Source organism: Cebus imitator, unplaced genomic scaffold, assembly GCF_001604975.1.
Source record: "Cebus imitator isolate Cc_AM_T3 unplaced genomic scaffold, Cebus_imitator-1.0 Scaffold71, whole genome shotgun sequence".
In the NCBI taxonomy this organism is placed as follows: domain Eukaryota; kingdom Metazoa; phylum Chordata; class Mammalia; order Primates; family Cebidae; genus Cebus; species Cebus imitator.
This window is the reverse complement of record NW_016107386.1, coordinates 6,247,435-6,262,913: the sequence shown is the minus strand read 5'-3', so window position 1 is coordinate 6,262,913 and position 15,479 is coordinate 6,247,435. Positions and strand designations below refer to the sequence as shown.

At 47.6% G+C, this 15,479-nt stretch overlaps 1 protein-coding gene across 6 annotated transcripts in view; it reads left to right on the top strand.

Moving 5' to 3' along the window:
• Window positions 1–15,479, top strand: part of ABLIM3 (actin binding LIM protein family member 3) — a 117,129-nt gene extending 101,650 nt beyond the window's left edge. For all 6 annotated transcript variants that reach the window (XM_017531347.2, XM_017531346.2, XM_017531345.2 and 3 more), the window contains 9 exons: window positions 17–151; window positions 1,606–1,667; window positions 3,188–3,335; window positions 4,935–4,964; window positions 5,563–5,621; window positions 6,442–6,502; window positions 7,283–7,290; window positions 7,840–7,920; window positions 13,328–15,479. In XM_017531347.2, coding sequence (XP_017386836.1) covers window positions 17–151; window positions 1,606–1,667; window positions 3,188–3,335; window positions 4,935–4,964; window positions 5,563–5,621; window positions 6,442–6,502; window positions 7,283–7,290; window positions 7,840–7,920; window positions 13,328–13,441 — 698 coding nt within the window. In that variant the 3' untranslated portion in view covers window positions 13,442–15,479. The remainder of the gene's footprint in view (window positions 1–16; window positions 152–1,605; window positions 1,668–3,187; window positions 3,336–4,934; window positions 4,965–5,562; window positions 5,622–6,441; window positions 6,503–7,282; window positions 7,291–7,839; window positions 7,921–13,327) is intronic.

The following is a 15,479-nucleotide window of genomic DNA, read 5'->3' as shown; positions in this document are numbered from 1 at the left end:
CTTGGGTCCTTTGCAGGTGATTTGTCTACAGCAACCAAGAGCAAAACAAGTGAAGACATCAGCCAGGCCTCCAAGTACAGTCCCGCCTACTCGCCAGACCCCTACTATGCTTCGGAGTCTGAGTACTGGACCTACCATGGGTCCCCCAAAGGTAGCACCCCCATAGGAGCCTGGGGCCAGGACCCTATCACCTATGCCAAGGACACAGGTGTTCAGAACAGTTGCCCACTCCTTTATACAATCATTCTGAATCAGAGTGCTTAGAGGGTTTGTAACTGAGGGTGTTTATTCATTCAACAAATATGTATTAAACGCTGGCCATGGACCCTCGCAATACACTGGGGAGCAAAGCAGACCAGGTCCCTGCCCTTGTGGAGAAGACATGGGTCCCAGCCATGAGACGAAGGTGATGCACAGAAGGTAGGAGAGCTGATGGCAGGAGGCTGCTGTCCAGCCTGAAGATGACAAAAGCTTCTCGGATGCAGCCACTCAGCTGCCAGTGGGAGGGTGGCAAGGATGTAACACAGCAGAGAGTGTCGAAATACCTCTGCAAACGCCCAAGATGTGAGGGAGGTTTCCACCAGAGGAAAGGAAACACTGTCCACTTAAACCTTGAACTCAGAGAGGAAGAGAAGCAGTAGAGGTGAGGGAGGAGGTCACCTGGGGTTTTGTGGACTGGGGTAAGGATTTTGGTTTTATCCTAAGCAGTGAGTGACATGATCATATTTGTGCTTTTGAGAGACCACTTTGGCTGTAGGGTAAAAAATGGTTTGGAGGATGGAGAAAGAGAGGATGTGGGGAGATGCAAGGCTCCTGTAGGTACCCTGGTAAGGGATCTTAGTGGTCCTCAGATTCCACCTTACCCAATCAGACAACCCAAGCTGTTCCTCTCAAGTATGGGGGGATAGTTTCATCAAGATCCACTCTGATTCACCGTCTTTACTAATTGAATGTCCGTTCTGAGCAAAGCTTCATGGAAGCTCAGAGATGACTCTTTGGGGCTGGGTACAGAGGCTCATGCCTATAATCCCAGCACTTTGGGAGACCAAGGTGGGAAGATCACTTGAGCCTGGGAAATTGAGACCAGCCTAGGTAACATAGCTAGCCTTTGTCTCTACAAAAAAAAAAAGTTTTTAATTCTTTGGGCATAATGGTGTACTCCTGTAGTCCCAGGAACATGGGAGGAAGAGGCAGGAGGATCCCTTGAGCCCAGGGGCTTGAGGCTACAATAAGCCATGATCACACCACTGCACTCTAGCCTGGGTGACAGAGTGAGCCCCTGTGTCACAAATTTAAAAATTTAATGAAAGGATGACTCTCCTGTTACACTCGAAGAAGTCTTCATTTAGAAAAGGAGGCAAGACACAAATACAACTATAACCAAGTGGGCAGTGATCCATCCCCACAGGAGAGGAGTGTTCAGAGGCCACAAAGGCAGCAGAGACCACTTTCAGCTGATGTGGAAGTTCACTTAGACAAGACTGTTTTCACTGAAAAATAAGATTAAAAACAATGAAAAGTGGCTTTTCTTTTTAAAAAAAAATGCCTTAAGCCAGGCTGAGTGGGGCGCACATACTGGAGCTGGTCTTATCTGTCTTTTGACAGTGCCCCGAGCCAGAAGGTTCTCATCTGGAGAGGAGGATGATTTTGACCGCAGCATGCACAAGGTGAGTAGGCCACACCACTGAATAAGATGTTTATATCGCTGAGGATCACATTTGCAAGTGACAACAAACAAATTCAAGTCCGCTATGATAGAAAAAAGAAATGCGACACAAGAGCAGAAAATCAAACACCGCATGTTCTCACTCATAGGCGAGTGTTGAACAATGAGAACACATGGACACAGGGAGGGGAGCACTACACACTGGGGTCTGTTGGGGGGAAATAGGGGAGGGACAGTGGGGGGTGGGGAGTTGGGGAGAGATAGCACAGGGAGAGATGCCAGATATAGGTGAAGGGGGGGAAGGCAGAAAATCACACTGCCATGTGTGTACCTATGCAACTATCTTGCATGTTCTTCAAATGTACCCCAAAACCTAAAATGAAATTAAAAAAAAAAAAGAAATGCATAGCTTTTTGCGTAACTGAAAAATCAAATGGTAGAATTAGCTTAAAGTATGACTAGATCCAACTGCTCAAAAACAGCCTTAGGGAATTTGTCTCTTTTCTTGTGAGGCTTGCCTCTGCACTGGCTTCATGCTCAGGCAAGCTATTTTCACATAATGGTAAGCAGGTGCTTGCAAGCCTTGTTCATGGCTTGTGAAACCCTTGTTCCAGCCCCTGTGGAAAACAATTTCATGGTTCCTCAAAAGTTAAACATACATTGCCATATGATCCAGCAATTCCACCCCAGATATATACCCAGAAGGACTGAAAACAGGACTTAAACAAATACGTATACACCCATATTCGTGGCAGCACTATTCACAGCAGCTAAAATATGGAAACAGTACAAATGTCCACCAGCTCATGAATAGATAAACAAAATGTGGTATGTCCATACAGTGGGATATTATTCAGCCATAAAAAGAAATGAAGTAATGATACGTGTCACAATGTGGATGAACCTTGAAAACATGATGCTTCATAAAAGAGGTCAGACACAGGTCATGTATTATGTGATTACTTTTCCATGAAATATGCAGAATAGGCAAATCCAGAGAGACAGAACATAGCTTGGTGGTTACCAGGGTGGGGAAAGGGGAATGGGGAGTGACTGCTTCATGGGCATAGGATCTCCTTTGGGGGTAACGATGGTGTTTCCAAACGAGAGAGAGGTGGTGGTTGCACAACATCGTGAATATACTAAATGCCACTGAATGGTTTCCTTTCAAATGGTTAATTTGAAGTCAAGTAGTTTTCACCCCAGTTAAAGAGAAAGAGATGGCTATCTGCCTATTGTTGAATCAATCACTGTGTCAGGACAATGGGATCCTGTTACTGGCCAGGACTGCTCTTTTGTGCCCACCACCAGACCCCCATCCAGACCACAGGACAACTTGTGGAAGACCAGATGAGGTTCCAATGGGAAATATGAGTGCCACAAGGAAGGAGGGACGCTGGGAAGGCAAACGTGACAGCAGGCTGCTGTGGAGGATCTGAGCCTCAGCCTTGCCCAAGCTCGTTCCATCTCAGTGTCCTTTGTTTTCCTTCTAACTTCATCTTGCTCTTCCCCCATCCTCAGCTCCAGAGTGGAATTGGCCGGCTGATTCTGAAGGAAGAGATGAAGGCCCGGTCAAGCTCCTATGCAGACCCCTGGACCCCTCCCCGGAGCTCCACCAGCAGCCGGGAGGCCCTGCACACATCTGGCTATGAGATGTCCCTCAATGGCTGTAAGCGCTGCTCTGGAAGCCCAGTGGGGTGGGGACACCCCTGACTGCCAGTGTCAGCTGTTCACGCTGAGCCAGGCTCCCCTGAGGCACAGCCCATGCCTCCTCTCTTCTTCCTCACAGCAGCCCTGGTGGGAGGGGGTGCCCTTATCACCCTACATATACAGGTGGGAAGTGAGGGCACAGAAGCCTTTGGTGACTTGCCCAAGATCACTCAACTTATCAGTAATGGAGCTTGCTTAATCAGCTTCCCTGCCTGTTTTTATAAATTAGGTTCTATTGGAACATAGCCAGCCCAGTCTCGATCCCCTGGGCCAATGAAAGAATCCAAAGAGGCTGGCCACAAAGGTTAGCCCCAAACCCTACAATCCCCACTCTGGGAGCTTCATCAAGGTCTAGAATACAGATTTGGGAAGGGGCTGTATGGGGCACCATGTAAGACCATGCTCTGCCCTGGGCAGTCCCTCCCATTTCTTTGGGGCATCTGAAGCTCTGACTTACAATCAGATTCACTGTAAAGAAAAATGTCTTATAATCATCAGAATTGCTCAAAGATGCAAGGGATGGCCTCCTGAGGTAGTGAGCCTACCGTGACTTGAAGTAACACAAGCAGGGGCTTTATTCAAACACTTCTCGAAAGTCTCATTGCAAGCTCCTCCCTATGATTGGACACATACACATACACACATACTCTACCCGCCTCCTCCTTTTCTTACTACTGTGGGATGCAGTCCTGCCAGGAAATCTCATCTCACATCAATACTTTATGGCTAATAAAATGCATCATTTATTATAGTTCTGTGTGCCAGGCATTTGTAGGTATGTTAACACTCCCGGTAGAGCCGCAAGGTAGACAGATTATCATCACCCACTTTATTGATAAGAGAACTGAGGTTAAGCCACTTGCTCCATGTCAAAAGCCAGTAAGTGACTGAGCCAGGATCACACCCAAGTTGGAATAGCCCCAAGGCCATGAGCTCTTTCCTCTTTCCCCTACTACACCTTGACTCTCAGTTAGACTGAAGATGGCCGTGTTGGTGGCAATAATGATAAGGGCAGTTTTATGGAGTGTTATAAATGTGTTAGGCACTATGCTAAGTATCTTACTGTATTGTGTCACATATTCTTCACAATAATCCTATAAAGGAGACACTATCACTCCCCATTTTACAGATGAGAAAACCGAACCTTGATTAAGTAAATTGTCTGAGATTAAATAACTACTAATGGCAGAGCCAAGGTGAACTGCCGAGCCTGTTTCCCTGCCTGACCACTGAGGGACAGTGTTTTCAAACACTGCCTCTGGGCTCTGTGCAGTGCACCAGTGCTGTTCGAAATTCAACCCTCTTCAACCACACCTGTGCAACAAAAATCACAGAGCACCTGCCTTGCGCCAGCTGCCAGACTAGGAGCTGGGCAGCGGAGGGAGATGGGGTGCAAGTGCAGCAATTGAAAACTGACCAGTGAGGAAGGAGGGGCTGATGGAGCCAGCCAGGGGCACTGGGTTGGGAAGCCACATCTCTTTGTCCCCATGGAGACGAACTGTCTCCTCCATGTTCGTCGTCTTCATGAGCAATGACCTTTAGATTTTCTCTCCTGCAGCTCCTCGGTCACACTACCTGGCTGACAGTGGTAAGTTCCGCCTGCCCTACCTTCAGCCCATCATGTCCCATGAGGAACAGAACTGTGTCAGCTGCAGTTCCCCACAGCTCTAATGACCATACAGTGTCAATGTCCCAGCACACCCCTGACCTCTAATAGTCCACCCCATTGTATTTGTCAGATTGTGGGTCTCCACGTGGGGTTCTAGAACTAGGACTGACATCCCAACAGGTGGTCCCAGAGAGAAAGAAAATGCACACACCTCTTCCACCCACCTGGGAGCCTTCTGACCTGGATTCTGAGCTTGACTCCAATTGCGGAGCCTTTCTTTAGAGCCAGCCTGTGGCCAGGACACAGAGGTCTATCACAGGAAGATAGAGGTGTGCAGGTCGAGGGTAGAAGAGTGTGTGAGTGGGTGCCTTGGATGGATACCTAGAATTCTGCTAAAGTGCCCCCTGAGACAGTCAAGTTGCAAACCTGGAGAGCATCAGGAGGAGTTGGTGGCCTCTGGCCTCCACCCCTTCCTACAAGGTTGGGAGCAATATTGGCCATTGGTGGCCAGATGACCTTGGGGAGAGGGACCCATGGCTTCAGGCTCCTGGTAATTGCTTGGGCTCCTTCTTTTCAGATCCTCTCATCTCCAAATCTGCCTCCCTGCCTGCCTACAGAAGAAATGGGCTGCACAGGGTAAGAAGCTGTGCTGCGGGGTGGGGGGGACATTGTCCCCAAAATGCTAATAAATCCAGTATCAATCCTGGGCAAAGGTCCTGGGGCTAGTGATGGGTTAACCGAAATAACTGCATGGCAATGACTTGCTTCCCTCCCTGGTGACCTCTTAGTGAAAAGGGGCTTGGGAACAATTAGTACTTATTGGGTGATAACTCTGTGCCAGGGACTGAGCTAAACACTTTACAAGAAGTAGTTCATTTTGCCTTCACAACCCAAAGAGGTAGTTACTATCATTTACCCTACTTTGTCATGCAGAAATAGAAGCACAGAGAGGTGAGGTGACTTACCCTCACTCTTCCACAAGAAGTGGTAGAGCCAGGATTCAAGCCCAGGCCAGCTGGCCCCACAGCCCACCCCCAACTGCTATGCCCCACTGGCCTCTAACATGGCCTGTAAGTTTTCCGAGCTCCCTGAGCATGGTGCTATGGAAAAAGAAAGATGATGAGCAGGATGAGGAGGACTGAGAGTCATGGAAGGAGCAACTTGCAATTTCCAACAGGGTTGTCAGGGCAAATCTAGAAAAAGGGATATTTGAACAATGAAAGAAAGCATGAAGTGAAATTCACCAAATAAATGGATATCTATTGAGTGTCCACTGTAAGCCAGGACAAAGCACAGGGATAGAGCAGCGAGTTACGTTTCCCTAACTTGAGATGGAGGCTGCTGAGAGGGCCTTAGGTCCCACAAGCGCCAGTCCGTTTTCTGGAGATAGGTGAGTGCTTCAGGAAGGCAGAGGTGAGCTTCACTCAGGCCAGCCCTGGCTCTGTCTCTTCTGTAGACGCCCAGCGCAGACCTCTTCCACTATGACAGCATGAACGCGGTCAACTGGGGCATGCGAGGTGAGTGCAGGCCTGCAGGGGGTCTACAGGGGAGAGGGCTTCGGACATACCACTCAAAACTGCTGCTTGATCCTTGGCAAATGATGGTTACAGATTCTGTCCCCACGCTGGGCTGTGTCCAACCCCGAGTTCTTACTCCCTTTCACCTCCTACCCCCTCCCTTTTCCCCTGCTTTTCCCTCATCCTCTCAAGTCCTGACCTTGGGTGATCTCCAGGCCACCTGTCCCATCTGGGTTCCCAGAGCCATCACACAGTGCTGCTCTCCTCTCCCTGGACTGTGGAGCAAGGGTTGCCTCCCAACCCTGGTGAAGGGAAGCAACTCAGAGCCAAATGCACACTGTTCCCAGTAAGAATTCCATGAGCTTCCTGCTCTCTGCCAGTGATGCTTTCATACCAACCTCGACCAGCTCCTATAAACAAGCTCTGGCAGAAGGGGCCCACATCAGAACCTCGGAGGATTCCCCACAGAAGACAGAGGATCTTGCCCATGTGTTTCAGATTGCAGATTCTTCTAATCTCTATTCTAAATATCTCAAAGGCTGTTTTTTCCTTAGAACCATTTCAAGATCAGCCCAACCCCTATCTTCAGCCTTCCACTGTACTCATACCAGCCTTGATTATCCTTCAGGGTGAATTCAGCAAGGACAGGGTCTCTGGTGGTAAAGAGGAGGAGACAATAGAGGTCAGAACCCCTGAGAGAGTAGGGCAGAGGCCCATGTAGTGATGCAAAGCAAAGACTGATGGGTTCCATTCTGTATGTGTCTCTTTTTCTCTCTGCAGAGTACAAGGTAAAGGATATGCATAGACCCTGGGGGTCTCCAGGATGCTTGGAGCTGCTACACTGGGGATCAGCAGGAAGATGACAGCACTGTCTATGCAGGGAAGGGAACATAGATAAATAACCCCAAGGGTCCTTTTGAGACCAACGTTTCCTGTCCCTCCTTGGCCCACTTTCCCTGAATCCTGCCCTAGGTCTCTTGCCTACTGAAATCACATACCCTCCCTGGGCTTCAGAGACACTCTGGTGGCTTGCCAGTAACCAAATATTAGACACTTATATTCGGGAGGTCATGTGCCTATATTATTCCATGGGCACATGGCAAATACCTCCAAGCTTATTCCTGGCAGTATTAGGGGGACTCTGTGGAGCCTTACCTTTTAAGAGAAGGTATCTTAAGGCTTCTGGACAACCCCAAGGAGGACAGATCCAGCCCTTCCTCTAGACTTAATTTCTGGCCCTTTCTGGATAGAACAGAGAGACCAGACACAAAACATACCTGAAAGGAACAAGCCCACCACCCTCACCCAAGCTGGAGACCACCCCCCTTTCTCCTTAGATCTACCCTTATGAACTGTTGCTGGTGACTACAAGAGGAAGAAACCGACTGCCCAAGGATGTAGACCGGACCCGTTTAGAGGTAAGTCTAGAAAACTGAGCAGGAGCTCTTGGGTTGGAAGAAATTTCAGAAGTTGCTTGATCTAACCCAGCTCAAGAAGGCTGGGTGAAGTGAGTGGCTTTAAGATCACATAGCTTTTTGAAAAAGCGGGAACTTGAGCCAATTTCCTCAGCCCAAAGCTTCCCCATGCTGTTCCCCAAAATTGCCCCATGCTATTCCCCCAAAAATTGCCCCATGCTGTTCTTTGCTGTGTCCTCTTCAATTCAGTTAGCGTCTGTGGTGCACAGAGACAGTAACTCCTCAACTAGGGCTGTTGCTTCTGCAGAATTGCGGGAGAGCTAGATTTGCTCCCTGCCCACAAGGGGCCCTCAGTCTCAGGATTGTGCAGAAAACTAGTGTTTGTGATGGCAGACAGGGCAAGGCAGCATTATGTAGAAGGAACAAAAGCATAAATAAGTCTCAAGTCAAACTCCCAAGGTTCAAACTCTGATTCTGCCATCACTAGGTGGGCAGCGTTAGCCGAGTGACAACCTCACTGAAACTTTTCTTTTCTGTAAAGTGAGGGTGATTGATTGGTGTGCTTTTCTCCTGCTGCCAACAGAGGTGAGTGAGCCAATACCCATAAATCCCTTAGCATAGAATCTGGCAATGTACTGAGTCTGAAGTGCCCAATGAACATTAGATTACTGCTGTCTAGGGAAGACCACTAAGGCCTGAGGTGGTCAACACAGGTTTGCAGGAAAAGGAAGGGTGTAGATGGACTTGGAAGACAAGTAGAGTTTGGGATTGATGGAGATGGAGAGGAGAACAGCATAAACAAAGGTGCGGAGGTGGGCCTGAACATGGTGCCAGGCATTCAAGCAGTCCAGACCACCTGCTATGGAGTTCCAGTCCCTGGCCTCCTCTGGTGCTGGAGCACACTCTGATCCTTACAGCCTGGTGCCTCTCCCTGCCTCTCCCTCTCCCTAGAATGTCTGTATTAGTCGTTCTCATGCAGCTAATAGATACCTGAAGCTGGGTAATTTATAAAGAAAAAAACGTTTTATGGTCTCATAGTTCCACATGGATGGGGAGGCCTCATAATCATGGTGGAAGGCGAAGGAGGAGTAAAGTCACATCCTACATGGCAGCAGGCAAGAGAGCATGTGCAGGGGAACTGCCCTTTATAAAACCATCAGATCTCATGAGACTTATCACTACCAGGAGAACAATATATGCCCTGAAGACTCAATTATGTCCATCTGGCCCCATCCCTCACAGGTGGGGATTATTACAATTCAAGGTGAGATTTGGGTGGGGACACAGCCAAACCATATCAATGTCCTTCCCATCTCACCAGCCTCCTTGCTCCTTAGTGCCCCCACACAAGTAATCCCTGTGCCCCAAAACCTCCTCCAACCCTCCTCCAGGAGGGGTCACTCCCCTTGTCCTCTGGCCTCCTCCAGCCTTCTATCCAAAGTACATCAATCACCTCTCACTCTCCTGTGTATCAGATCATGGATGTATCCATTTCTTCTGCCTGACCCTGAGTTTCTTAGGGGCAAACATTGTCTGTCCTCCCACAGAGTCTGGGCTGGGAGAAGTGTCAGGAAACATTTGTGGGATTGAGTGCAGGCTTCTGAAAGAGGAGGCTCAGCACTCCTCTGGAAGAGCATATGAGCTGCCCTTGACTTGATGGCATGGAATTGGCCCAGGGTAGAGGGTTGGGGCAGAAAGAAGGGAATGCGTGCAAGCCAGGAAGCTTTGCGAGTCCTTCCAGCACTAGCATGCTGGGTTAGCACCCCGAGAAGCAGGTGATTCTCCTCACATTTTAACAAAGGCTTCCTCCTTTCACTGTCTCCAAATGAGAGTGACCACCAGTGCTGAAGGGGACAGCTCCCAGGGCAGCTCAGTGAAGCCAGTTTTCAGGAATGGAAACATTCTTCAGAATCACCTGACATCAGAATCACCCACATAGCTTTGTAAAAATAACATACAGAGGCCCCACCCCAGATCAATTCAATCACAATTTGGGGAAGGAGAAAGAGCTCAGATATCAGAACTTTTTTAAAGTGCCAGCAATGTCTAAAATATAACCTGGGCTGTGGTACATGGGCTAAAGACACTGCCCCAGCCTCCTGCACTAGTTCCAGGAGGGAATTGAAGAAGGAAAACTGTGACCCTGTCCTCAAGGAGCTCAGAGAATAGATATTCATTAATCCAACAAATAGTTATTGAATCATCCTCACCTTACAGAGGAGAAAATAGGGGTTCATCAAGGCTGTCATGTGGCTAAAGCTGATCACTTAGTGATGACAAAATCAGTTTGAACCGAGGGAGCTTAACTTGAGCCTTGCTTATCTACACAGTGCTGCCTCCCCTCTCTTCCCCCATTACAAGCATTAGTTTTACGTACAATCCTGAGACTGTGGACCCCTGAGGGCAGGGAGCAAATCTAGCTCTCCTCCTATACCCCTAGAAGCATTCAGGCACACCATTTGAGGTGCTTGCAATATATCAATGAACAAAACAGGAGACCCTGCCCTCTCAGAACTTACATCCTTGTGTGAGGAGACACAAGATGTGTCTCCTTTATTTGTGTCAATATTGCTGACACAAAGAAAAAAAGAAATGGCACCATGTGTTGGAAGGTAGTAAGTGCTGAGGAAAAAAGTAAAAGGAGAGAAGAGAAGGGGATTTGCAGTTTTAAAAAGGATCATCGGAGTTGGTCTCATTGGATGCGTGACGTTTAAGCAAAGACTCGAAGTAGTTGAGGGAGTTGGGCATGCTTTTATAAGAAGGAAGAACTTTCTGGGCAGAGGGAACAGTCAGTGTTGAGACCCTGATGCAGGAGTGAGCTTGTTGTGTTTGACCATAGCAGAAGGTGAGTGTGTCTAGGGTCACGTGTGCACAAAAAAGATGAGGAGGAGAAGATGAAGTCAAAGGAAACTGGGAGCAGATCACACGATGTAAGAGGTGCATGAAAAGATCACCATGATCATGAGAGTGACCAGACTGAGTGCTTTTCCATGTGCCCCTGAATGCTGAGCACAGGACCTGTATCTGCTCATTCACCCTCATGGTATTCATAATGCAGACACTAGGATGCTCCCATTTCCCAGAAAAGGAAACTGAAGTTCAGGAGGAGTCAGGTAACTTGTCCATGGTCACATGGCCATATCTCTCTGGCTCTAAGAGATGCACTCTTAACCTTCCTGCTTTAACACCTTTCTGTGGCAAATGTCAGATGGACAGTAGTAGCATTAGGGGCCTTGAGAACTGGAGGGAGAAAGGAGGCCCCAGCTAGCCCCTAGAGGAGATAAGCCCTGGTCTCCTTCCAATGTGTCCTATTGTGAACACATTACTTGAGGTTGAGTCTACTATTCCTTTATATCAAGCCACATAACAAAGATTTTTGAACATGGTAGAGAAACTCCACTAGAAAATCAATACTGACTATCACCCTCCAACAACAATAATAAATTACTCCAAAGTGCAGTTTCCCTCAGTCTTTACCATGGAAAGAGCAGAGATGGGATCTCTCCTATCTAAGATGTCTTTCATCACTCACTTGAGTAGCACAAACATGGAGAAGTCAATGGTACAGAGAAAGAGGTAGGGTCTTAGGGGTCTAACAAGAAAATGTGATGTGTGGGCATTGCCTGGGTTCTAGTTCAGACATACCAACTGTGAAAAGACATTTTCAAGACAGGAACTTTGTGATGGACAGGTATCGGGGAATTCTGAGGAATTCTTGTTAAATTTTCTTGGGTTAGTTCATGTTGTCGTGTAACCACAATGTGAGAAAACATCCAATGTGTTTTGAGATACATTCTGAAGTGCATAGGAATAAACTGACCCAATATCTCGGCTTTGCTTTAAAATATTTCAGCAAGTAAAATAGATAAATGAAGCAAATGTGGAAAACCTCACGATTACTGGATCTGGATAATGGACATGTGCTTTGTCCTATTTTCTCTCTTTTGTGTAGTTTTGACATTTTTCATAATAGAAAGACTTACTTATGAGCTTTTTTAACAGGGCTGAGAGTGGCAGTGAGATTGTAATGCATTTTGCCTAGACGTTGGTCCCAGCTCTACTACTTCAAAAATTATTGACCAAAAATTATCACTATTACCTTTGCTTGAAATTCTGAAGGTATGGTGAAAATGTTAGTTCACATGGCCAGGCACAGTGGCTCATGCCTGTAATCCCAGCACTTTGAGAGGTTGATGAGGGCAGATTGCCTGAGCTCAGGAGTTCAAGACCAGCCTGGGCAACATGGAGAAACCCCGTCTTTACTAAAATACAAAAAATTAGCCCAGCATGGTGGTGCGGGCCTGTAGTCCCAGCTACTTGGGAGGCTGAGGCAGGAGAATCGGGTGAACCCAGGAGGCGGAGGTTGCAGTGAGCTGAGATTGTGCCACTACACTCCAGCTTAGGCGACAAAGCAAAACACTGTCTCAAAAAAAAAAAAAAAAGTTCGCAGTGACAGCAAGCCAGAGAACTGGCTAATTGTTGTGTGGTCACATAAGTAATTTTCACTGAATCTCCTTCCGCACCCAATCAGTTCATGTAATTGCTACCAACAAGCCAGCTCAAGTGAATCCATTAAGTTTGCAGGCAGTATATATGCATATATCTCTGCATATATTTCTCTTTTTAAACTTAATTTTACATATCATTTTGAAAAATATTATGCCCTCCAGGAAAGTTGCAAGAACAGTAAAATGAACATCCGTCTACCCTTCACTGAATACACCAATTGTTAACATTTTGCCACATTTTAACTGCTGTATATTTCTAACTAAAAGCTCTTGACAATGTATCACACATTTAAAGCTGCTTAGAAGGGAGGAAGGAAAGGAGGCCAGAAAGGGGAAAATCTACTATAGAATGCAGACAAGGGCTTGATTATAAAGCATATTTGTTTTCATATCACAAAAAGATAAAAGGATATTTTGGTGCTTCAAAAATTATGAGCAGTAATTTTTTTCATTGACTGGCCTGATGAACAGCTTTCCAGATCATTTGTTAAAACATAAGCAAGAGGAAATATCCCCTAAAATCTTGGACATGCCTCCTTTTTCTTTCAAAGGGGAGTGGGATAGCATGAAGCCACACACACTTCCAGATACAAATGCATGAAGCAGGCATGCATAAAGGGGAGGGGGTGTGTAGTGGAAGCAGAAGTCCCACTTGAGTCATTCTCAGGGGAGGCCTCTTCAGCCATATCAGCTCCAGAGTCCTCCCTGGGGAAGCGTTCATTCCCATATTCACCCATTCAACAAGTATTCATCACACAGGCCCCTGGCTCAGACACCGTGCAAGGCACAAGGTGGGAAGGAACATGCAGCGCCCACTGCTGCCTCCGCCTGCCCCCGCATCTTCCATCCTCATGCTGCTCTCTCTCTCTGTCCCCCACCCTCACCCGCCCCACCTCCTTCAGCGCCATCTGTCCCAGGAAGAGTTCTACCAAGTCTTTGGCATGACGATCTCCGAGTTTGACCGGCTGGCCCTCTGGAAGAGGAATGAACTGAAGAAGCAAGCCCGGCTGTTCTAGGCAGAGGCTCTATAAATATATATGCATTTATATAAAGATATATGTAAAATCTCTCTACTGAAGCTCGGTATAATCCTCTCTTGTGTAATGGGACACACTGCCTGCCATGAGACTTGCTTTTCTGTGCTGTCAGGCAAGCCCACATCATCGAGATGTTTTTATGCTCTCTACTTCCTCTTTTCTAAGTGCTGTGGGATCTGGGAAGGGATTTGAGGGGACTCTGTCCTTTTATTGGGGACCCTTTTTATACTGAAACATCTGTCCTAACTTGAGTGCCCCAAGGTCCAACTCTCTTTCCTAAAGAAGGTGCCTGAAGAAGTCTCTCTTCTCTTTGCTTCGTGGCCCCTTTCTTAAACTTCTAGGGCTCATGCTGACCACATGGTTTCCACACCTTATTGGCCCCAGAGGGGCCCTCCCATGGGAAGATCTGCAGCAGTCTCCCCAAATCAATGAGCGCCTTTAAGCGCCCATGAAGAACTTTCTCAACACCCCTAATTAGGAGCTCAGTGCTCTCTGGGGGCAATGCAGTTAAAAGTGTGAGCCTCAAATCTGGTCATTATACCAGTCAACAGAAGTGGACAGGGCCTAGGCCTCTCCTCAGCTCCTCAACCCTCCTCCTTCTGCCCTGGACTGTAGCCTCTCCCTTGTTCAAATCTAGGATTCATGGTAGGAAAAGAAAAAGGCCCTTCCCTTCCCTCTACCACTTCCAGCTGGCCCCTTTGCCTGACCTGGACTTGGAGAACCAGAGGAAAGGAGAGGGAGCGGAAGTGGGAGATAGAGCAGGGCACCTATTAGAATCAGAGCTGCAGGCTCTCTTGGCATCCTCCTCTCTCCCTCACTGCTCCCAGCACCTCCCGACCCTTCCCACTTTCAAGGAGAGGCCCATGATGGCAGCCTGTATTCTTTAGCCTTATTACAATCTACGTGCCTGACAACTCAACACCGCAGGGCTAACATTCCCACCAGAGCTCCAACCGAACAACCAGACAGACGACTCTCACTACCCTCCAGAGAGAAAACAGGCTATGTCCCAAAGAAAGGTTCTTGGTCTATGCCTCTGGTCTGTGGGCTGGCAGGACAACCATACCATACCTCCACCAGTCCTCAGCTTGTGCTGAAAAGTTAGCCATATTTAATGGGGAAACTTTTGGAAGAGTGGCTGCTTACAAGATTTCAAAATGAAGTGTTGGCCAACAGCACTCATGGCCATCCTGGATTTCCCCGGTGGCTTCCTTTCCTGCCTGCTCACCTCCCTGAACAGGGGAGAAGGCTTAACCTCTCTTCACCTCTCCAAAACTTTCACCTTGAGTGGGCAATGTTTGGTGGGAGCTGTTCCTTCTTGGAGATGCCTTGAGTTGGACTATCTTGAGGTCATGGAGGAAGGATGAAGAATTGAAAATGACAATAATGACTCTCAAGAGGCTGGTGATGTGACATGGCAAACGTAGAACTGACTTAAACTGAACAAACCCTCACTGCGCACCTCTGATGTTAAGCACCTGCTGAATACTGAGCACTGAATGGGGGAGGGGAGGGGAGCACCAGGGTGAGTCTACCTGGGACTGAGTCTCAGGGGCATGCCTACTAACAGTGGGTATCGTAAGGCTGTACCCAAACATAACGGATGTAAGGCAGAAAGTGATCAGAGAAGGAATGAGAAAGTGTACGTGATGTTACTGAAAAGTCATATGCAGTTAGAGCAGACCAAGGAAAGCCTTCTGGAAGAGACTGCATCTGAGGAAAATTCAGCAGAAGGATCTTTGTAGATTGGGAGGAGATTCTGAGTGGAAGGGGTGATAGGGTGAGGGCCAAAGGGAAGTTGGCTGTGCTCTCATTTAGGATGTCAGCCGTCCCTGCAACTTCTCTTTTTGGCCAGTATCTTTTCACTCTCCTGACCCTTTAGAAACGTCCCCAGCAAGATGCAAACACTGAAGCTGCCTCATCGTCAGTGGTTAAGAACTTGGCGAGATTGAGGGGATTTTGTTATTGTTGTTGGATATTTTTGTTTCCCATAAAAGCACATCATTTCAACCCCAAA